This window comes from Zingiber officinale, chromosome 7A (assembly GCF_018446385.1).
Source record: "Zingiber officinale cultivar Zhangliang chromosome 7A, Zo_v1.1, whole genome shotgun sequence".
In the NCBI taxonomy this organism is placed as follows: Eukaryota; Viridiplantae; Streptophyta; class Magnoliopsida; order Zingiberales; family Zingiberaceae; genus Zingiber; species Zingiber officinale.
Window position 1 is genome coordinate 79,943,704 of NC_055998.1, and position 25,360 is coordinate 79,969,063.

The 25,360-nt window shown below is 36.1% G+C and overlaps 3 protein-coding genes across 3 annotated transcripts; all 3 read left to right on the forward strand.

Annotated features, from left to right (window-relative positions):
• The first annotated feature begins 3,055 nt into the window (after positions 1-3,055).
• LOC121999462 (probable plastid-lipid-associated protein 3, chloroplastic) lies at positions 3,056-13,785 on the forward strand. The gene is made up of 6 exons (XM_042554145.1): positions 3,056-3,103; positions 3,648-3,824; positions 3,924-4,121; positions 9,530-10,086; positions 11,261-11,456; positions 13,059-13,785. The coding sequence occupies exons 1-6, from the start codon at positions 3,056-3,058 to the stop codon at positions 13,110-13,112; spliced, it is 1,230 nt and encodes a 409-aa protein (XP_042410079.1). The 3' UTR covers positions 13,113-13,785.
• Positions 13,786-15,402: 1,617 nt separating this feature from the next.
• Positions 15,403-16,362, forward strand: LOC122000206 (abscisic acid receptor PYL10-like). The gene has a single exon (XM_042554690.1). The coding sequence runs from the start codon at positions 15,466-15,468 to the stop codon at positions 16,120-16,122; it is 657 nt and encodes a 218-aa protein (XP_042410624.1). The 5' UTR covers positions 15,403-15,465; the 3' UTR covers positions 16,123-16,362.
• Positions 16,363-20,675: 4,313 nt separating this feature from the next.
• Positions 20,676-21,779, forward strand: LOC121999463. Its single transcript, XM_042554146.1, has one exon. The coding sequence runs from the start codon at positions 20,676-20,678 to the stop codon at positions 21,777-21,779; it is 1,104 nt and encodes a 367-aa protein (XP_042410080.1).
• The last annotated feature ends 3,581 nt before the right edge of the window (positions 21,780-25,360 follow it).

A 25,360-nucleotide genomic window follows, 5' to 3' on the forward strand; every position in this document is an offset into this window, starting at 1 on the left:
ACAAAATATACAACAAATCATCCTCCTCCCTTTGATGAGTTGGAGTAGGTGACGATGTGAAATAAGGTGTGTCTTCCATCACGGTAACATCAATTGAGACAAAATATTTGTTAATACTAAGACAATAATACCTATAACCTTTTTGAAGACGAGAATAACCAAGGAAGATACATTTCAAAGACTTAGGATTTAATTTAGTGACATGTGGACAAACATCCAGAATAAAACAAGTGCTGTCAAATATTCTAAGGTTAACAGGAAACGACTTATTGGGAAAAGGACTTCGTAAGGGCTTTCATGAAGAACTAGATGACATGCAGTTAATGAAAAAACATACTGTAGAAACTGCATCTGCCCAAAACAGTTTGGGAACATTCATTTGGAATAAAAGAGCCCGTGCAATCTCAAGAAGATGCATGTTTTTACATTCAGCCATACCATTTTGGGATGAAGTATCAACACGAAAGATTTCATGAAACATGCAATTTTGACTCATATAAGATTCGAATAAACTGAACTTATATTCCTTGGCATTATCACTTTGCAAAGTACCGATAGATGCATTGAACTAGGTTATAATCTTAGTGTGGAAGGCAAAAAACAGAGAAAAAAAACTCAGAGCAATTTTCCATTAAATATAACCAAATTACACGAGAATAATCTAATGGTCCCTTGGTGATCGACTAGGGGGGGGGGGGGGGGGGGGTGTATAGCCTTGCAATTTCAATTTAACAATTTCTTTTGCTTTCTTGTTTAGCAAAGATAAAAACTGTGTTGTTAAAGGCACATCCGAATTGTCAGGCGCGCAAGGCGCTGGGAAAAATGTCTTTTCCCACGCGAGGCGGGCGCTGTTCGTCAGGCGCACGCCTAGGGCGGCTTCACACCTCAACGGAGGCGCGATCGTGAATAATATCTAGATTCTTAACAAAAAAACACATGAATTAGGGCACGGGGAGAAGAAAAGAAGGGAAGAAGAGAATGCAAGAAGAAGAAGAAAAGGATAAAAGGGAAGAAGAAAATAACGCAAGAACTAAGAAGAAGAAGAAGAAACCTGAATCGTCTGCCGCCGCCATTGCTGAGTCGCACTGTCGCCCAGTATGTGTTTTTTCCTTCTTTTTTTGTTTTTCTGTTCTTCACTTCTTCTTCCTCTCTTCTTCGTTTTTCTTCTGTTATCTTCTTCTTCTTCTTCTTCTTCTTCTTCTTCTATTATTTCTTTTCTTCTCTTTTTCTCTTCTTCGTTTTCACTTTTTCTTCGTTTCTTGTTCTTTTCTTTTCTGTGTTCTGGTATCTTCTTTTCTTCTTCTTTTTCTATTTTTTCTTCTCATTGAGTTGCTTTCATGTTCTTGCTGTTGCTTGATTTTGTTTTCTTCCCATTTTCGCTATTTTTGCAGGTTGTAATCTTGCTTGTTATCCGTTTTTGCTGTATTCTTGATCCTGTTTTACCATTTTTACTAGTTCGTGCAACTGTCTAGTTTTTCATTTGTTTTTTCCCTTTTTTTCCATTTCTTTATCCTTTTTTTTTCATTTTTCTATTACTGGTACAGTGTTCTTACTGTGTTGTCCTTTTTGCTGTATTTTTGATAATGTTCGTTCGTGCTACTGTTGTCCGATTATTAATTTGTTTTTTTTCATTTTTTTATCCTGTTTAATTTTTTCCCAGTTTTTCTATTACGGGTACAGTGTTCTTGTTATACTGTCTAGTTTTACTGTATTTTTGGTCCTGTTCGAGCTGCTGCCCTATTTTTCATTTGTCTTTTTGTTCTCTTTTTACTGGTACAGTGCTTTTCTATTCCTGATACAGCGTTTATTTTATTTATTTTTGATTTTTCAGGCTATTTTCTTATTCAATTATCATGGAAGGTAGTCGTGATACTCCAACATATATATCAAACGATCCTGGATGGAATTATTTTCAAAAAGTTAATCCGAATAACAAAAAAGATTTGATTTGTAACTTTTGTCAAAAAGTTACCAAAGGGGTACCTATCGTGCAAAACTTCTTGTTGGAGGATTTCGAAAGACTACGACTTGCAAAAAATGTCCACCTCATGTACGTGAAGAAATTAAAAATTTTATGGAGAAAAAGACGGAGAAAAGTAATCTTTCTAAACTTGCGACATTAGACCTTGAGGATGTAGACCCTCTTGGTGATGATATTGATATGGATGATATTAGAGCTAAAGTTGTGCCGCCTATAACTACAAGTACAAGTTCTAGATCAGTGAATATGCAAAAAAGGCCACGACAAATAGATCCAATTGATACGTATTTTGCTCCTAATGTGTAAAAAAATACTGAAAGTAGAAAGGGTAAAGAGAGACAAACTACGATAAATGAGGCATACAAGAAAGAATTAAAGGAAAAAGCTTGTATGGTCATAACTGAGTGGATGTATGATGCGGCGATTCCTTTTAATGTCGTTAACTATTCAAGCTTTAAAAAGATGTTGCACTTGGTTGGCCAATATGGTATAGATCTAAAAGGACCTAGTTATCATGAGGTGCAGGTTCCTTTTCTAAAAAAAGCTGTTGATCGTGTGACAAATGATTACATTAAGTTGTGTGAAACAGAATGAACCAAGTATGGTTGTAGTTTGATGATAGATGGGTGAATAGACAAAAGGCATAGGACATTAATTAATTTTTTAATGAATTCTCCTAAAAGTTCAGCTTTCATCGAATCAGTTGATGCTTCTGATTATGCAAAGACTAGAGAGAAAATATTTCAGTTGCTTGATCGATTTGTGGAGCGTGTAGGAGAAGCAAATGTTGTTCAAGTTGTTACGGATAGTGCAAGTAACAATGTGCTTGCTGGTAAGAAACTATTTATTTATTTCTTATCAATATGTTTTTTCTTATATATGTTAAACTTATCTAGTTTTCTAACTTCTTTTGTAGGAAAATTATTAAAAGCAAAAAGGTCACACTTGTATTGGACTCCTTGTGATTCTCACTGCATTGACTTGATCTTAGAAGATATTGGGAAATTGTTTGATTTTAAAGCAACATTGAAGAAGGCAATGAGTATGAAAACTTATATTTATGTTCGCCCAGACATGGTAAATATGTTGAGGCAATTCACAAGACAAAAAGAGCTTTGTCAGGCGGGTGTCACAAGATTTGCTATTGCTTTTCTCACTCTTAAAAGGATGCACCTACAAAAATAAAATTTAAGAAAAATGTTCATTTCAAAGGATTGGACAGAGAGTAAATGGGCAAAAGAAGCGGCGGGGAAGAAGGTAGCTAAAATCATCATGACACTTAGATTTTGGAGCAGTGTTGTGCATATTTTAAAGATATATGACCCTTTAGTCCGTGTTTCGAGACTGGTTGATGGGGAAAGAAAACCTGCAATGAGCTATATTTATGAGGCTATGGATGGGGCAAAAGAAACAATTATGAAGGCCTTTAAGGAGAAAGAAGAGAAGTACAAAGAAGTGTTTGAGAACATTGATACAAGATGGGAATGTCAACTTCATCGGTCTTTGCATGCTGCAAGACATTATTTGAATCTAGAATATTTTTATTCATACACAGATTCAAATGTGTGGAGAAGTAGTGAATAGTTTGTTTGAAACTATGGAGAGATTGGTTTCAAGTGTTGCTGAGCAAAATAAAATCACTACCTAACTCTCTATATATCAAAAGGTAGAAGGGCTATTTGGGAGGAATGTGACAATTAGTCACAGAAGAGCATTATCTCCAGCAGAATTATGGGAATGCTACGGAGCAAATAACCTAGAATTGCAAAAGTTCGCTATTAAAGTACTTAGCCTCACTTGTAGTGCTTCCGGCTATGAGTGCAATTGGAGTGTGTTTGAGCAGGTATGTAATAAATATAATACTATTAGTATGTTACTTTTATAAGTAGAAAATATTCTTTGCTATTTTATTATACTTATTGTGATTTTTGACATTTTGTAGATTCACATAAAAAAAAGGAATATGCTAGCTCAGCAACGCTTAAATGATTTGGTATTTGTGAAATACAATCATGCCTTAAAACTTCGGTATGATGCACGTGATAAGATTGACCTCATCTCTTTGATAGATATTGATGACAGTAATGAATGGTTGATGGGTAGAATGGATGGAGAAAGTGATAATGAAGAAGATGAGTTGGTTTTTGAAGGTGATGACTTGACATGAGATGTCGTTGCTAGAGCTAGTGGAACTGAAGAACCTGAATATTGTACTAGAGGAAAAAACATTGCATCCATGACCTCAACTTCACATGCTAAGCGTAAACAAGTCGAGAAGGAAAATACATCTTTCTCTATGAGACACTCATCTCTAAGACTTAGAGATGAAGAAGAAGAAGAAGAAGAAGAAGAAATTGAATTTGAAGAAGATGAAGATAAAGAAGAAGAATACAATGACGATGATCTTGTTTGACTTATTACGCTTGTTTTGATGAACTTCGTTAGTTTAGATTAGAAAGTTGAAACTTGAAAGTTTGAAACTTTTATTAATTTTATCATGATGTTATTTTGCTTGTCATATTTGATATTTGTGTGTGTGAAATATTAATAGTTATTATATTCGACACATTAAATGAGTGTCAATAGTTTAGTAATCAACCTCATGTTCAAGAGGCGCACGCCTCAGGCGCGCCTCGCGCCTCGGGCTCTAGGAGCCCTTTTGCACCTCGTGCCTCTAACAACACTGGATAAAAACAAGTTAAACAGTTGAATAAAACATAAAAGAAATTATAAGAGGCAGAAGATTTACTTGATTTGCAACTAGGGAGGTTACTAATCCAAGACAAATGAAAGCACTAAAGATCTCCTTCTTAGAAGGCGAAGCAACCTCTTACAAACGTTGAAAGCTTAGTAAAGAAATTACAGATTGAAAAAGTGAAAGCACAAAATTCATGATTAAGAGTTGTGTGAAACTAAGAGGTTTAGAGCTCTATTTATAGCTCACTGGTGGAAGTAGCCGTTCTGATGATGTGGCATCTCCGGACGCCTGGAATAACTTCAAGCGCCTCCTACGCAACGGTGAGAGGATAAAATTTTATCCCCTTTCAAGCGGCTGGACTGGTCCGGGTGCCCTAACTCGTGCCCTTTACCAATAATCTTCTTCGTTAAAAGATCCTGAAATAAGCAATGATTAGGAAAAAATGAGATGCAACAATTAAGATTATGAGTTAGTTAACTAATAGAGCAAATTAAAGGATAAATTAGGTAAATGTAAGACAGATGATAGAGAAAACAGGGGGGTAGGATTGATAGTGCCAGACCACAAGATAGAGATCCATCAGTTAAAGTAACAATAAGAGTATTATCTTTGGATTGAAAAGTAGAAAATATACTAGAATTAACTGTCATATGATCTGTGGCACCAGAATCAATGACCCATTTGGAGGATAAAGAAAGAAGACGTGTTTTGTTTACCTGAATCAGCAATAGTAGTGATAGAGGGAGATGAAAACTTGAGTGATTCCTGATATTTTGAGAACTTGGCAAATTCATCCTCAGAGATAAGAACTGATTTATCAGAGACATCATCAATGGATGCAATATGGGCTAAGTGCTTTTGCTGATTTTTATACTGAAGTTTTCTACATTCAAACTTCGTATGCCCCAACTTACGATAGTAGTTGCACATAATACCGCTCGAATTTGACATTCGAGTATAAAGTCCTTATAGAGGTCTTCTTTGTGTCCACTGCAACTAGTTGATCTTCCAAACACATAACTATTATTGCAACTCACGAAAGCACTACTAAGCGGAATGGGTGTAGTATTTTTTGTACAGAGAACACGACTAAATATATCTTGTAAAGAAGAGACCTCAGAGCTAGAGAGAATCTATGACTTAACAGACTCAAATTCAAGATATAGACCAACAAAGAAGTTCATGATAGCCATCTGCTCTTGTTGGCATTGTTGAACCTTCACATTAGGGATAAAGGGCAGCTACATATTAAGCTCCTCATATGTCTTCTTGAATGATATAAAATAATTAATCAGAGGTCAATCTTGTTTTTCCACATGGTAAAATGATTTGCAAACCTCATACATATTGAAGAGATTCCCTTTTCCAAAGGACAGAAATTCCAAGTAATCTATTAGTTCTTTAACAAATTCACAATGATTGATTAATCAATTACCTCACTATCGATACAATTCTGAATCTAAAGGAACAAACGAGCATCCTCTCTAAGCCATGTCTCTGCTTCGAATCATCTTGATGCGGGTCATCAATCAAATGATCATCTTTGTCAATAGTTTGTAGATAAAGATGAACTGTTTTACTTTAATCCAAACAGTTTGAACCATTTAACTTATATTCGACATCACAGGCACCACATCTATCATAATAGAAGACTTATTTTCTATCATAAGACTTTATCCCAAAGAAAGTCAAAAAAAAAAAAATTTGAGATGGTCATTGGGGATAAGGTTGATGCAGTCGCTGCTCTACGTCGTGGAAGGAGCCGACACCCGATGCAGCGATGGAAACAACACATGCATAGTCGTTGCTCGGCAATGTGGATGTTTCCAGCTGCCTGCCAAAGAGTTGCCTACCAAAGAGAGATCGAGGAAGAACCAACAAAACAAAGCCAAAAAGAGAGCGCTTGATTAGCAGATGAACCCCGAGATGAAACTCGGATTCAACAGCAGAGGAGGTCGATCAAGAAGCGAGGAAAAAAACAGAAGACTTTCTTTTCCTCTGCTCCTGCAAGTAATTTCTGATGGACAATGGTGATGGTTTCAGGACACTTCAGCAATTCTAGATCTGCTCGATCTAGCAGCAAAAGAAAATCTTAGGAAAAGTGTACCATGTTATTTTGATATACAAAAGAGTACATACTTAGAGTAGACATATTTGTATACAAACTGAAACTAGAATCTATCTTAGGAAATTATAATTAGGATAATTGATAAATTTATCTAATTGACCTATATATTACCTAATATAGATATAAGATGGTAACAAATATTATATACAAATATGGTAATTATTATATATAATAAAATAAAAAAAAAGTAGATCCGCTACCTTAGCGGCCCTCCTAGTGCCGGCCCCACGGATATGGAGGGAGGTTCATGCAGGTACACAGGCCATAGGCGCATGGCGGGGTAAACCCCAGATCGTCAGTTCCAAATTATTATATATAATAGTATGAATTAAACGAGGTGTTTTGTTTACTCCGTTCAAAAGCGATGCTATTGTGAAAACTCAGTTGAAAAGAACACAGAAGTTAACAGGCTAATATCAGAACACAAGTGTGACTGAACTTTGAGATATGAAAATTTTCAGCAATTAAAGAAAGAAAAGAAAGGCCAAGTAATCAACATCGAAGAGTAGATAGACTAACCATGGCTATGAAAACACAATAGAGTTTGATGGAACAAGTATGATGCAACCACAAAGAGCCTGTTTAGCCTTGCAAAATCACATAACAAAAAAAATATAATCAAAAAAGATTAATCAAAACTAGCAGTCAAACTTCTAGGAAGCCAAAAAAAAAAAAGAAGACATATTTTACCAACCAAAAACAAAAGAAAAAAACCTAGGCCACATGGATTTTCAATCAGAATAAAGTTTCCTTTTCGATATAGGTTTAGAAAAATAAATCCAGGGAGTTGGAAAGATTAGATGGATGGATGAAAAGAGCTTACCAGAGATGCAAAACTTGGACTCCAGGGGCATTTTATTAAATGAATTTGCCAAGAGGTGCAAATGGGGGGAAAATTTTATTTAAGCATCCTGGACAAAATTGTCAGGATCAAGATCCTGCCTAAGAACCTTAAGTAGTCTATAGGTTTTAAGATTATACTATATTTGACTTTTATTATTGATCTTATGTATTAACTTAGTAAATTTATGAAAAACACAATAGAATTTATCGGCTTATATTTGACTTTTATATTTATCTTATGTATTAACTTAATAAATATATGAAAATGCAACAGTATTCTTAGTGTTCCATATTTATATAGAAACAGAAAATTCATATAAGGTGAATTATAGTTATCATATCAGGATGGTTGATAATGGCAATAATTAAGAAGATTTTTCTACTTGGAGTTAAACTTTGGTTGACACGATAAAACATATTGCTATAATAAATATAAATATTTAAAATACTTTATATATATATATAGATATACTTAATTAATTAGTATGATCTTCAATTTAGAGGATAGTATGAACTTCAAACTGAAAACAGTTTGATGCAATTTCCATGATAAAGTGGAAGCAATTAGCTTCATATGAAGGTCCGAGTTACTGAGAAGAGATGCACAAATAACCTTTTATCAGTCTAATGAGCGGATGATAAGATAAACAATTATGAAACAAATTGCAAAATAAGATTGAAAGAAAACACATGAGTTTTCAAATTGCAAAAGGGCTTAGCTTTGATACCAAAAGTTGCAGTTTTATTAAAAAGCTTGTGGCTGTGACAAAAGGGCATGAGTTGAAATTAAAAACGCAATGGCTTCAGTGAATTAAACATCATTTATTCAAGATCAGAGGTTTATGTATTGCTTAATATTGAGTGCCCAATATACTTCAATATTAGTAATACACAATATATAATTCATTGCTGTCAGTAACTACCTTCCAGACAGCAACATGACCATGCAATGAGATTAAACGAACACCATTCAGAAGCAGAAAATATGCTAACAATCTATTGCGGTGTATTGGCAAGACTTTCTGCAACCCACTTCTCAAATAACAATGAAAATATCGAGAGATAAACCGGATAACTCATACAGCAAGCTGTATTGCTGTTGAAAAAGGAGAACAAAATGCATGCATCAAGATCAACTTACAGCATAGTGGTAGTTGCCGTAGAGTTCCTCCAGAGCGATTTCTGAACAAAGCAGTCGAACCGGCGGCGATATAGAAAAAGCGAAGTTGAAAAATTATTTTCAATTTCAGACTTAATAGTCGGTAGCCAACAAGCTCTTCAACGAAATCTCGACATTTCAAGAATAAAAAATAGTTTTCCAATCGAATTATACATGCATGTTGGATAAAAATTGTTCCCCAATAAACCAGGAGAAACGAACAAGGGAATTAGCAAGAGGAACGCACACCTCCATTCCATGTCCAAAGAGAACACCTAGAATCACCGATCCACCTCGTTCGCCCCCCATATCCGAAGCAAGAGCCACCTCCTTACCCGCGCACCGCCAGCGAACTACCCAAAGCCCGAGGAGGAGCGGCAGGCGCGTCGTAACCGATCATGACCAAGAACAGATGGAGCCGATCCAAGGAAGAGCCTTCATTTCGCTGAAAGACGAAGCATCGGGAAGGAGATCGCGTCGAGCATCGACCGCCAGAGGCAGAGCCTAACTACTAGAACCTTCCATGTCTCACGGGAAGAATCATATTATAAAAATAATATAATTTTATAAAAAAATTCGAAACACCAAATTTTTCCCCTTACTATCATTTAAGTGGACCCGACGTGTGGGTCCCTATTGTTTAAACCCATTAATTTTCTGACTTAAATAGAAATGTGCCGATGCAGAGACGGGCGATCTCTAAAACTTGCAATGCTATAGCACCACAGCCACTGCTTCGACTTCTCCCGACGCAGATGGCGGCCCTTCTCCTTACCTGGCTCCCAGCCGTCTCCTCCTCCGCTGCCGCCGCCTCTCCCAACCCTAGCCGCCACCTCCGCCTCTCCGTCCTCCTTCCAACTCTCTACCGCCCTCATTTCTCCTCTGCCGCCGCCGCCGTTCCACGAATCCGTCGGCCCTCCTCCGTCGCCGTTCGCTCGGGCGAAGGCCCCGTTCTTCGAATCCCCGATGAGTGGGGGGAATAAGACAGAACCCGATGCTGAGCTTCCTTATACACCGGCTCCGCCTATAGATGAGGACGAGTGGGGCGCGGAAGCAGGGTTTCTTTCTGGGAACGGAAGCCTTGTGCCAGAGGATGATAAACTCAGGGATTTGAAGCGGTGCCTTGTGGACTCGCTCTACGGAAAGGAGTTGGGACTGAGAAAGACCCTTGAAGATAGGGCAGAGATCCTGGAGTTGGTAAACCAGCTTGAGGCGGCCAATCCCACTAAGGCTCCGACCGAGGCGCCGGATCTTCTTGATGGAAATTGGATTTTATTGTGAGTTCTTCAAACTTCGTCCTTCTACTTTTCTCTAGCACCAGTCCAATTGTTTTCATGTCTAGGAAATTGATCTAAGCTATTACGAACTCCTCCCAACAATGTGGTTTGTATCCTGGGGTTATAGTTCAGTTACTACTAGATCAAACAATTGTTGGTTGCACAATTTTTGCTTTAATACATAATACATTGTTCAAGGAAGATCATTGTGTTCATATATATATATATATATGAATAACAATGTCACAGTAGTGCCTTTAGATTGCAGATTTTGGCAATGTAAAATATGTTTCTTTGTGTCAAGAAACTATGTTTGTTGTTTGATGATTCTTTATTGTTTTGCATGTATGTTGTAATTGTTGGTACAATCAACCTCCAGAGTTTCAATGTTTGACAATGTGCCTAAGTCTTATAATGCCCTCTTTCACTGCATTTAAAACAATTAACTAAATTACTAACATGTGTAGAAAAATCGGATTTTCATGTAATGTAAACTTACTAACCTTGATTGCTCCCATAGGCATTGACTATCCTACAATAATCTCATCTAATAGGTGTCAGATAAGTGAGTTTCTAGGGAGAAATTTGTAACATAGAACATTATGAGTGATCAGATTAGCATAACGCATCCGAAAAAGATCATACTTTACAGATTGAAGGTTAGTTTTTTTTTTTTATCACTGCTTGTTCATATAACCTTGCAACAAATACTTATTACATGATATGGATGAGGAATCTTAAATAGTTACACAACTTTTATCACTAATTGTAGAGGGAAGGAGGGATGTGAATTTATTCTCGTTATACCAAGTAGAAAAAAGAGAGCATGAAATAGATATTGCAGATTCTATAGTTGCAGAAAGTGAACCTTTGCTGTGAGCCATGATATTCATTCTGATGCATAATGCTTCAATTGTAGTTTCTTAAAATATGTTCATTGTGAGAGATAACTTTGGACCTAGTTTCTTTGATAAAATTCTTACATTTTTTTCTAGAAAAATAATTGATTACTAGATCCTGATTCATTGCTAAAACTTTTGACTATGCCTTGTTGTTTTATTATTAGGTTGAAGAGGATAAGTGGTATATTGAAAGAGTTCCATTGTTGTTTTTAAGGCATTATGTAATGTGATTGTTGTTAGTTAATTTTTTATTGTTTTTTTGTTCTCTTCAGGTATACTGCATTTGCTGAGCTCTCACCTCTTTTAGCAATGGGGGCAACACCATTTTTGAAAGTTAAAAGGATATCTGAAGTTATTGACAGTAAGACACTAGAAGTTGTTAATGCCACAACCCTCTCCAGCCCGTTTGCTACCTTCTCTTTTAGTTCTACCACTTCTTTTGAGGTTCAAACTTCATCCAGAATACAGGTATCTTCTATGAGATTAATGCTCTGTTTACTCGGAGGCGTGGATTGAGGGAGGAAAGGAGTCATCGAAGGGAAAAAATCCTTATGGGGAAGGAAGAGAAAAGAAAAAGAACAGAAGAGAAGAGAAAAGCATCTTTCGGAAGAAAGAGAGAAAGAGAAGGAAACGGTAGGAAGGAGGGCACAATGAACAAATGCTGCAGCTCGCTCGCTCCCAAATGCAGCAAACCTCGAACTCAAAAAAAAAAAACAACAAAAAAAAAAAACAAAGTGATAAGGAAGACCTTGATGGAGTAGAATCGGGTGCACACCATGAGCGTCTGGTGGAGCACGACGACTCCACAAATATCGGCATAATAAAGCATAGTGAGTCGAGAATCCACAAAAAGAGCACTCGCTTTCTGTGTGCAATTTTTGATCTGTGATCTTATTCTTTTAGCAAGATTTGGAGTGAATCAGACTAACCTTTCTCGTCTCCAGAAAACACAAAGCGGTGGAAAAACAACGGTGGAAGAAGCTGAAGAAATCTCCTAGAGCCACCTCGCAATCTGCCAAGCTCGTGCTGCTCGTGCTTGCGAGGTTGAAGAAAGGGAAGAAACGGGGATGGTGGTCTGTTAGCAGACAGAGGTAGCTAATGGAGCTGAGGCAGAGTTGTAGCGAAGGACGGATGACTTCTTTCCGTCCGATTTTGAGGGGATGAAAAAATGTCTCAAAATGGATCCACGGATGGTTTCGTCAACCGTCTGCCCATTATTTTAGAAGAGGTAAACAAAAGAAAGGATGATTAATCCATCTTCTTCTGCGAAGTAAACAGTAAAAAACTTTTCTTACGGAAAACTTTCCTTTCTCTCACTTATCCGTCCTTCCGAGTAAACAGAGCATAAAAGTAATTTCTTATGTTCTATTTGCCGAATAACTAATATTTTTATAAGAGCATCTCAAGTCTCCTCTTTCCTAGTTTCAGCTTTTCTAGCTAGGGAGAAGTATTCTCGGTAGTCAAAAGTGATTTCATATATATTTTTCCCAACACTATAGTTAGATGTGCTGATTGCCAAGGCTAAATAGGTGGATAAGAAAAATGAGTTACAACTTTCTTTCGTTGATGTCTTCTCTTTGTGCATACCAGCATATTCTTGAAGCTGTTACTCTCAGCGAGCGCGATATAGGTTTCGAGACAGGTCATTGCTAGGGTAGATTTGACGAGGTGCTAGGGCAGGTTTGACAAGATAAGCAATAAGGCTCTTCTATTTATCCTGCTCTACCTCTTTGCTTCCACCAGTTCCACATCGGCATGCTGACAGTTTCAATACTGATTTGTTCTAGCTGGAGACTATCGCACAATGAAATTTTAGACCTTGTTAGCTTGAAAAGCTTACTATGAAAGTAGAATATTACACTAGCCTTGCAGAATTCTAGTGTATGCTCCCTTTTAGACCTTGTTAGATTGTGTGAATTTTTTGGTACTAGTCAGATCAAATGTCTTGTCCATCAAATGTAGCATTGAAGTTAGCAAACTCCAGTCCTGATAACATCCTGCTCTTTTATTGTCTTTCCAAGTTATTTGCTTAGATGATATAATAAAAGTTTATGCATGTTACATCTTCAGAGGTTCAGTTCAAGGAAGGAATCTTCCAACCTCCAGAGATATCGTCATCACTAGACCTACCAGAAACAGTTGATATATTCGGCCAGAAGATCAACCTGAAACCTGTTCAACAGACACTGAACCCCATACAAGAGGCTGCCGCAAACATAACTCGTTCCATCTCTGGCCAGCCACCTCTCAAATTTCCACTGCCTGGAAACCGAGCTGCATCATGGCTTCTGAAAACGTACCTCAATCAAGATTTTCGAATCTCAAGGATGGGGGTTTGTTTATTATCCTCGCAAAAGAGGAAAGTCCTTTGTTGGATCAGTTATCATAAAGCATTAGTTACATAACCAACTATCTCCGCTCAGGGTTTGTTCATGCTGCCAAATCCACTCCCTTTTCAATCATGTAGCATAGCTTTGATTGGAATTATTTTGTAGTTTTGACCCCGTGGGTCATCCGAGATGACATGGGGCGGAAGTTGCTACAATGAGGTCGTCGGGTCGAAACTCAGTGGCAACGGAGGAATAAATCCCCTATCCCTGTATGTCACCCGGTCCGTCCCATGTTAGCTCGGGTGTTGCGATTTATCTCCCTTACAATGACCGTGGGTCCGGTCGATGGGGGCCGGGGGTGAGGGTTTCATCTTTTTGCTGTAATGCAATGTAGCATAGCTTTGATTGGGCTGTCTCGGTGAGCCTTATTACCTTTTGCCACCTGTATAGCATATCTTTGAAGAGTGGGAACTCGAACATCTTGAGGTACCTTTTCTTCCCATCAACTTGCTCGAACCTTGTGTATTGAATTTGCATTTAGTGATCACATGAATTTGTTAGTTTCAGTTTATCCTTTAACATTTTCTTGAGAAGTGAAAAAACAGTAAAGGGCAAAAATTATGAATCTTTTAAGAGAGTCTCATGTAGCAGCACCTTTATATAATTTTTTTTTATCCAAACAAATAGTTTTTGAAGCCTGATGTTTCCTTGCTTTCTTGATTATGTAGATCTAAGCAATATTGTGAAATCTTGAGATTATAATTATCTGCAAAGTGAAAAAGAGAGAAAAAAAAAATATCGGATAAATGCAGTGTAAAATAGTTGTGGTGATTAGGGGTGATCATGGGTCGGATTGATTTAATTATTGGGATAAAAAATTATTCGATCCTACTAGATCAGATAATGTAATATCAGGATCTATATCTAGCCCTATATCTGACGGTTCTTATGTATCAGATATCCGATGGGTTATCAGTTATTTGGATATCTGATCTTATATCCAATGAAATATAAAATATAAATATAAGTACAACAAAAAAATAAAATATTTTAAAATGATAATAGACATTACTCATTATATGTTGTAGCAGCTAATCGAAAATAGCTATTATAACATGTAGTAATTTATCGACAGTAGTTATTACAACGTATAGCAGTTTATCAACAATAGTTATTACAAGTAGGGGTGATCGTGGATCAGGTTGATTCGGTTATTGGGATAAAAAATTATCCGACCCTACTAGATCAGATAATGTAATATCAGGACTCTACATTCGGTCCTATATTTGGTGGATTATTTTTTTTTTCGATTCGGTTCGAATTAATATAAGTGGGTTGATCGATTTAACGGGTTGACTGTCCATCCCTAGTGATGATGGATCATGGAAATATGGTATCATAGATGTGGGGCTTGAAGAAACAGCCATGCAAGTTGCAGTCAGCAATAAAGTGGTTCTTTTTTTTTTATTTGTGGAAGAGTGGGCATTCGAGTAAGATTCGGATTTCCATTTTTGTGGGCCGAGTGTTGATAAATAGTAAAGTCGGACTGTTGATAAATAGTTCTCGGTTTGTTGATAAATAGTAAAGTCCATAGAGACGCTATGATGGGTATGATGTTGGAAGATTATCCCTTGTTATTTTTTTTTTGGATAAAAGATTATCCCTTATTTCTTTATAAATACTCTTAAATTAGTTATGTAAACTTTTATTTATACATTAAGATTCATATCAATCCCCTTTTTTATTCTTCAAAAATTTAATTTTTGTCTAAGAAAATATTGCACTGTTATGATAATTTTGACTAAAGTAATTATAATATTTAGCAGTTGTATTTAAAATTTAGTAATTCTAATTAAACTTATTAGATTAAAGTGAATTTCATTAAGTTGTAAAAGAATTTTTTTAATATACTGTAGTTAAATAAGAAATGTTATCTTAATATTTTAAAAATAGGAGCCCATTAAATTTAAGACAAATGTAATTTTTATTTAAGTTTAAATATATAAATATTTTTTTTCTAAATATAGAAGTGGTCAAATTTGCCTAAAATAAAATCCCCAGAGTCCGCTGCATTATTTCCGCCGTCCATTCCAACCAACCACCGCCTCAGCTTACCTCAACTCCAATTCCTCCGAGCTGACTCGTCCATGGAGGGCGACGACGGCGCTCCATTGCGATCCCCGGCGGAGGCACCTGGATCCGAGGAGGATGAGATCCCGGCGGGTCTAACCGCCGACGAGTACTCCGATCTGCGTCCCCGCGTCGAATCCCACCACCGCTACCGCGTTGGCCCCGCGCCGTGCTCCTCCCTCCTGGCGCAGCGGATCCACGCCCCAGCCGACACCGTCTGGTCCGTGGTCCGATGCTTCGACCGCCCGCAGGTCTACAAGCACTTCATCCGCAGCTGCGCCATCAAGGGCGGCGGGGAGATCCGCCCGGGCTGCCTCCGCGAGGTCAGCGTCATATCCGGCCTTCCGGCCAGCACCAGCACCGAGCGCCTCGACGTCCTCGACGAGGCCGCGCGGGTCACCGGCTTCACCATCGTTGGCGGCGAGCACCGCCTCCGCAACTACCGATCCGTGACCACCGTCGACGAGGTGCGCCCCAAGGGGGGCGGCGCGCCCTGGGCGGTGGTCCTCGAATCGTACGTGGTGGACGTGCCGGAGGGGAACACGGAGGAGGACACCCGGCTCTTCGCAGACACCGTCGTCCGCGTTAACCTCCAGAAGCTCGCGTCGCTCACGGAGGCGATTGCCGCTGAGGAGGCCGCAGCCGCCGCGGCGCCACAACCCTCAGCCAGGTGAAGCGCCGCCCTAGACTCTTCGTCTGGGGTTTCCGATGCGATGTTGGTAAAATTACGAAAACCTCCTCCTCATTTCGTTTATTGCAAAACTTGAACTCTTTAGACTCGACCGCATTTGCCAACCAATGTCTTCTGTTCTCTGATTGTTATTCTTCTTTCTATTCTTCAAATTTGTATCCTGTAAAAGTGATCGGAGCAGATGATTATGCTTTTGGAGAATGAAAGTTACAATATTTATCCCCATCTCATCTCATTTTGAGGTCTAATTGTTGGTGTTTAGATTATGTTTGCCATCTAACTATGATCTAGTTTTCCGTAGTACCATGCTGTGTAGGTTTTGATCAGGATACATGATGAAACATGTTTATCAGACCAGTTGAAAAAAATCTGATTGAATTGTTTCAAACTGGCCGAGTATTGAATCTGTGAATCTATATCAAGGTTTAAGGTAAGTCCAAAAGCCCTACAATTTCATTTTACCTCAAATCCCTAGTTGTTGTTGGAAGAACCCATCCAATTTCATTTTGTACCCTTAAAAGAATCTCAAGCATTCGCTTAGATGGCGCATTACAATTGGATAATCTGTTAGAGTTTGTCTTTAGTTCATCAAACAACTCGATAAAAACCAGTGTCTTGAAGATAAGATGCTAATAAGTGTGATGGTTCATTGTGTCGGCATATTAGAATTATGTTTCCTCTCGAGTAACTAGCTGTTTTGGCATGTCGAATAACAACATTCACGTTGTAACGACTACGATTTTATAGTTGTTACAACACAAATTTATTTTGTTCAATAATATTCACGTTGCAGGAGTGCTATGAAACTGTAATTGCTATTAAATTATAGCTATTATAACTAGGAGTGCAAATGAATTGAATCAAGCTCGAAAAATATATAAGATTCGAATTCGATTTGAAGTGCGAGAATACAACTAATTTTGGCTCAAACTTGGTTTAAAATAAAATTTGAGCTCGAGTTTGGTTCGAATTGTTGGAATGTTGATTCGAGCTGAATCAAATTATAGTTCGAAATGCCTTAGATTCGAGTTTGGTTCTAATTATTCAAACCTTAATTTGAACATATTTAAATTAAAATTGTGTAAAAATAATCAAAGTTCGATTCAAATTCGGCTCCCGAATGGCTCGTGAATACTCGAATAAAATATTATAAATCTGAATTCGATTGGAAAAAATTATTGAACATGTTCGAATTCAGTTTTGATTCAATAATTTTGAATATGAATTAAATATTGTTCGAGTCGGTTCGAAAAGCTCATAACATGTTTGATTCGTTTGCATCCAAAATTATAACTATGACAGCAGTTAAGATTTCATAGTTGTTACAATCCGGATTTGTCATATTCATATAACACGAATTTGACATGTTCATTTAATATTCACGTTACTATAGTTTCATAGTTGTTACTACAATACATATTTGTCTTGTTCAATAATATTTATATTGTATTAGTTATAAAATTATAATTACTATAATATAGACTTATCCTGTTCGTACACATAACTAATCAATTTAGGATTAAATATATTTGATAGGAAATACTAATATTGAGATAACTAATCAATTTAGGATTTAATATATGATAGGAAATACTAATGTTGAGATAACTGTATCATTTTAGAGGGAGCTGGCGGGACGGGACGATATTAAAAAAATAAAAAGCCTAAAAAAGGGTTCTCTTTTGATTCTTGCTATTTTTTTTGTTTAACTTATTAGATACCAATAATCCCGGACATACTAAATTTTGATAACACATGGGGAGAAGTTGTGAAGACCATAAAATTTAGCAAATTTTTGGCTCATTAGAAAATAACATCTCCAAACAACTTGATAAACATGATTGATCAATTTTATATTTATATGTTAAAACTTTCACACTTGTCCATATGAGGCTAGAAGTTAGAATGGTAGGATTGAAGTTATAGATCTCTTGCTTTAATAGGAGTAGGAAGAGCCTAGATTGGAAGTTTTCGAATAGGAAAATTAGAGGTCTGATCTAGTCAATTCACCAATTTCCTTCTCAAAGTGTCAACAGCATCAGGTCTGCATCTGCATCTTCGAAAATGGTGGCGACACCTTTTAGGCCTTGCAGGGTCATGACTTACGAAAAGGATCCATAAGGAGACTTGGCCAAAAGTTTCAACCTGTCTCAAAGGGAAAATCTCTGGACCAGACAAGCAAAACTGCATTATTGCATGCCATATCAATTCAAAAAACAAAATGAGAAAAAACTGGAAAGGAGCCTGAGAATTCTAGGAGTGTTGGGCACCACGAAAGTCACTTCTGACTCTATCCGATGCGTGGCGATGAAACGAAGACTTCACGCCATGGAGAAATTATCTCTATGTGCAGATTTCCTCCTCATTTCTTTGGTCAAATTTCACCTTTTTAAGTAATGCCAGCAGGCGACTTCCTGGGTGCATCGGTAAGGGCAAGAATACGACGTGTTAGTAAGTCATATTATTGACTTATCTTAATCCTCAAATTATTAAACATCTCTATTTTAAGATATCTCTCTCTATCCATAGTACATATACATCTAAATTATTTCCCCGGGCTATACTACAACGATACGTTTAATTATATCTCAAATATCAATTCGATTTTCAATTACTACTTATTTATAAATTTTTTTCTTTCAAATAGGACTTACAATTAAAGGATATTAATTTTTAAACCATCCATCATAAGTGTTTTCAGATTTATCCTAATGGTCGATAAAAATTTTTTATGGAACCGAGTTGATCACCCCAGGTTCGACATTACTCAGCCTAATTAATCATATACATCTAAATTATTACTCCCGGAGTAGGATTGGGTTGACTAGTTCAGGGCAGAATTACTATCATAGAACAAGGATTCGAATCTCGATAAAATTGAGGAAAAAAAGTTCTCTTTGTACTGACCAATTATAATTATAATTTTTCAATTTACTTTCTCACATATGATAATAAAATCGACCATGTGGAGTAGCTGGTCGACCTTTTCGCTATCATATATATATAAATTATTACCCACATACTTACTAATTGTCACAATTGAGCTTATCTATGATATTGCTATAATAAATCATAGGATCAATTTTTATCTAATGCAAAATATACCGTGGATCACCTGACGTCCCATAAAATGCCATGGTGATGGATGAAGTCCTTGTAATTGACCTTCACACGGGGTTGTAAAATCGTGTTCCCAATCAATTGAGGGTCAGATTTAGAATGGAATCAGAGCATGAAAAGGATAGTCCGATGCATGAAGTTCTTGCTATACGATGTCCAAAGGAAAAATTCATTGTACACAATCTTATCCTACTTTTTACAAGAGGTTGTTTTCAGATTTATAATGAAATCAGAGCATATAGTTGGAATTGTATAAAATCAATGGGAAATTGACACACTAAATGATTCTCCTCCGACGGGAAACTTCTATGTCGATGGAAGCAATAGTAGAGGAGGTGACACTAACGGTTTACAGAAGGGACGAACGATCTTCGACGACCAACGAGACTGCTCGCAGTGGGACACGTTGACCGAGGAGCAGTGATAGTAGAGAAGGTAACACCGACAGCTTGCTTAGGCTTCTGGAGGAGATGGACAGTTTCTGATGGCCGATGGAACTACTCGCGATGGGAAGCGTCCACCGGTGGCTGGTAGCCGGTAGCGATGGCGCAAGTCCGAGTGAGGGGAGCATCAGCAACAAGGTTGTGGGTGAGCGCAGCGGCACAGTGACATCAATAAAGAGCATCAACATTGAAATAAAATTTTTAGGGTTTTAATTAAAACATTAGTTAATTAATTTAGTCAATTTGAGATAGTTTAAATAGACATTCTAAAGGAATTATCCTATTAAAAAATATATAATTTTTTTAATTTAAAATTTATAAATAAATTTTATTTATTTATTATATATATTATCAATTTATTATTGTCATTAATATCATTAATGTTGAAAAATAAAATATGTGGATGTCCATAACCCCTAATGACTTCATAAACTCCCTCATCTACATAACCTATTTTCTTTTAAACTCCTAAGTTATATAAATTCATGAGGAGTTTTAATATGATTGTATACCTATAAATACATATGTATATGTTCATTTCATGGAGTAAGAGAAAAAGAGAGAAAAAAGAGAAAAGGTTAATAATATTTCATTTTTATATGCAATTACTTATATAATTTTATAACACGTTATCAGCACGAAGAACTCTACTTTTTCTTTTAAATCAATTATAGGTAATATTAAAAAAATGTATAGATATATTTATATATATATATTCTCAATCAAAATTATTCACATGCCAAGAAATTAAATTTATAGTTCCTTTATCATTTATTAGCTATTATCCAATTAACTATTAGTTAGTTACTTATTTGTATGATTTGCAACGTTTTAAAAATTTTACAATATTTTACAGTTAAGTATTACAAAATCATCTTTTGATTATATCATGTTTTATCATTTATTAATAAATATATATGACGCACGATAATTATTATTAATAATTTAGTTTTCTTTGTAATAGATTCTTACTATGTCCAATCTTTCAAAGTTAGAGTTTGTGGCTCTTGACATTTCGGGAAAAAATTATCTATCATGGATTTTGGATGCGGAGATTCATTTGGATGCTATGGGTCTTGGAGACACCATAAAAGATGGAAATAAGGAATCTTTACAAAATCGTGCAAAAGCAATGATATTCATTCGTCACCATCTTCATGAAGCATTGAAAATTGAATATTTGACAATTAAAGATCCACTTGAGCTATGGAATAATTTGAAGGAAAGGTATAACCATTATAAAACCGTGATTCTTCCAAATGCTCGTTATGAATGGATTCATTTACGTTTACAAGATTTTAAATCTGTAAGTGAATATAACTCAGCAATGTTTAGAATTAGCTCAAAATTAAAATTATGTGGTGAAAAAATTACTGATGAAGATATGTTGGAAAAAACATATTCTACCTTTCATGCATCTAACATGCTCCTGCAGCAACAATATAGAGAGAAAGGTTTTAAGAAATATTCTGAGTTGATTACATGTCTTCTGGTGGCTGAGCAAAATAATGAGCTTTTGATGAAAAATCATGAGATCCGTCCAACTGGTGCTAGTCCAATCCCTGAAGTGAATGAGATAACTGGTAAAAATGATAAACGACAGCATAGACAAAAATTTAATCATGGTCGTGGTCGTGGTCGTGGCCGTGGTCGTGGTCGTAGATACGGAAATGATCGATCTGAAGAAAATCATGATGGTTATAATAAAAGAAACACAACAACTCACCAGAAGTGGGTTAACAATAATGTCCATCAAAAGTGGACAAATGACAATGGTAAAAGGATTCAAAGTGGACAAGATAATGACGAAAAGAAATCAGAAAATTCATGTTATAGATGTGGCATGAAAGGGCATTGGTCACGTACTTGTCGTACGCCAAAATACTTTATTGATCTCTACCAAGCCTCTTTAAAGGGCAAGGCAAAAGATATAGAGACCAATGTTGTCTTTCAAGACAATAACACAATTGTTGGTCCTTCTATGACAACACATTTGGATGTTTCTGATTTCTTTGTAGATCCTGATGGAGGGATAGACAATTTGACTGGAAATGAAGATATTTATGGAAATGTCTAAATTAATCAAATATTTTAAAATAAATTAGTTCATTTGCAGTTATGTTTCCTTTTTCTAATCTTTTAGTTGTTTCTCATTATGTATCTCTTTTGTTTTAATGAAGAATATCATGGCTTTTGGATTCAATAATGGAGATTTATGTCTTATTGATAGTGCAACGACACATTCTATATTCAAAAAGGAAAAATATTTTTCTTATTTAGAAATGGGTGAAAGTAATGTTAATACAATATCTGGTACTACAAATATTATTGAAGGTTCCGGAAGAGCTAATATATCATTATTTAGAGGAACAAAATTTGTTATTGACAATGTATTGTTCTCTCCTAAGTCTCAAAGAAATTTGCTAAGTTTCAAAGATATTCGCCGAAATGGATATCACATTGAAACATATGATGAGAATATTGAATATCTCTATATTACAAAATTAGTGTTGGGTAAGAAACATGTATATAAAAGATTATCTGCTTTCTTATCTGGTTTGTATTACACAATAATATATGCAGTAGAAACAAATGCAATAGTAAACCCGAAGTTTACTGATTCAAATGATTTTATACTTTGGCATGACCGATTGGGACATCCTGGTTCTACAATGTTTCAAAAAATTATCAAGAATTCACATGGACACCCATTAAAGAACCAGAAGATTCTCCAATTTAATGAATTCTCATGTTCTGCTTGTTCTCAAGGAAAACTTATTATGCGGCCTTCACCATTTAAAGTTGGAATTGAATCCCCAGCATTTCTGGAACGTATACAAGGTGATATATGTGGGCCTATTCACCCACCATGTGGACCATTTAAATATTTTATGGTGCTAATTGACGCCTCTACAAGATGGTCACATGTATGTTTATTATCAACTCGCAACCTGGCGTTTGCGAGATTACTCGCCCAAATAATTCGGTTGAGAGCTCAATTTCCAGAATATTCTATCAAGAAAATACGTCTTGATAATGCCGGTGAATTTACATCCCAAATATTTAATGACTATTGTATGTCTATTGGAATAACTGTTGAACATCCTGTTGCTTATGTTCATACACAAAATGGTTTAGCTGAATCATTTATTAAATGTCTCCAGTTAATAGCTAGACCATTGATTATGAGAACTAAGCTTCCTACATCTATTTGGGGGCATGCTATTTTGCATGCAACAACACTTATACTTATCAGGCCAACCAGTTATCATATATTCTCCCCTTTACAATTGACTTTTGGTCAAGAGCCTAATATATCCCATTTGAGAATATTTGGATGTGCAGTATATGTGCCAATTAACCCACTACAATGCACTAAAATGGGACCCCAAAGGAAATTGGGAATATATGTTGGATATGATTCTCCTTCAATTATAAGATATTTGGAACCAATGACAGGAGATGTTTTTACGGCGCGATTTGCTGACTGTCACTTTAATGAAACAATTTTTCCAAAGTTAGGGGGAGAAAATAAAGAGTTTCCCAAAGAAGTCACTTGGCATGCATCATTATCGCAATTTGATCCTCGTACAAATCAATGTGAACTTGAAGTTCAAAGAATAATACATTTGCAAAATATTGCAAATCAATTGCCTGATGCGTTCACTGACTTGAAGAGAGTGACTAAGTCGCATATACCAGCTATTAATGCTCCGGCTCATATTGATGTACCAATTGGACAATCAATTAATGAGATTACAACTCGCCTGAAGCGTGGTAGACCAATTGGTTCTAAAGATAAAAATCCTCGAAAAAGGAAAGGATCAACTAATCAAGATGTTCATTTTGAAGCGCCTAAGTCTCCTATAGAGACAACTGACATAACTTTTGATAAAACTCCAGAAGAGGTCCAGATACTTGAAAATAATGAAGAAATCTCAATAAATTATGTCAAGACAGGGAAGAAATTGAATCGATCAAGATTAGTTATTGACAATAAATTTGCATACAATGTAGCGCTTGAAATTATTTATGAAAATGATGATCAAGAACCTAAATCTATTGAACAATGTCGAAGTATGCATGATTGGCCAAAATGGAAAGATGCAATTCAAGAGGAATTAAACTCACTTGCAAAACGTGAGGTTTTGGGACCTGTAATCCGAACACCAAAAGGTGTAACCCCTGTAGGGTACAAATGGATTTTTGTACGAAAGCGAAATGAGAAAAATGAAATCATAAGATATAAAGCTCGTTTAGTGGCACAAGGTTTTTCTCAAAAACCTGGTATTGATTATGAAGAAACATATTCCCCTGTAGTGGATGCAATCACATTTCGATATCTTCTTTGTATGACAGCACAAGAAAAGCTTGAAATGCGTTTGATGGATGTAGTAGCAGCTTATTTGTATGGAAAACTTGATAATGATATTTATATGAAAATCCCTGAAGGGCTCAGAATGCCAGAAGCATCAAGTTCAAATTTTAAAAATATTTATTCCATTAAATTACAAAGATCTTTGTATGGATTGAAGCAATCTGGACGTATGTGGTATAAACGTCTAAGTGATTATTTAGTGCAACATAAATATCAAAATGATCCTATATGTCCATGTGTTTTTATAAAAAAGGATGGACTAAAATTTATCATTATTTCTGTATATGTTGATGATTTAAATATCATTGGAAGTCCTGAAGAAGTTATACATACAGTTGATATCTTAAAAAGAGAATTTGAGATGAAAGATCTAGGAAAAACAAAATTTTGTATTGGATTACAAATTGAACATTTTGCTGATGGAATTTTTATCCATCAATCAGCTTATACACTAAAGGTTCTAAAACGATTTTATATGGATAAAGCTCATCCATTAAGTTCCCCAATGGTTGTTCGATCACTTGATGTGAACAAAGATCCTTTTCGACCTAGTGAAAATGGTGAAGAACTGCTTGGTCCTGAAGTACCATATTTAAGTGCAATTGGTGCATTAATGTATCTTGCTAATAATACAAGACCAGATATAGCATCTGCTGTAAATTTATTAGCAAGATATAGTTCTTCTCCAACACGTAGACATTGGAATGGAATTAAACATATATTTAGGTATCTTCAAGGTACCAACGATTTGGGCTTATTTTATTCTAATATGTCTACTTCAGAGTTAATTGGTTATGCAGATGCAGGATATTTATCTGATCCACATAAAGGTCGATCTCAGACTGGTTATTTATTTACATATGGTGGAACAGTCATATCTTGGAGATCTATCAAACAAACCATAGCCGCTACATCATCGAATCATTCTGAAATACTTGCAATACATGAAGCCAGTTGGGAATGTGTTTGGTTGAGATTAATGATTCAACATATCAAGGAAAAATGTGGTTTAGCTACTAATAAGGAAATTCCAACAATATTATATGAAGACAATGCGGCATGTATAGCTCAATTAAAGGAAGGGTACATCAAAGGGGATAGAATTAAACATATCTCACCAAAGTTCTTCTTCACTTATGATCTACAAAAGAATGGTGATATTAAAGTTCAACAGATTCGCTCTAGCAATAATTTGGCAGATTTATTTACTAAAGCATTACCTACAACAACATTTAAGAAATTAGTACATGGTATTGGAATGCGGCGGTACAGAGATCTCA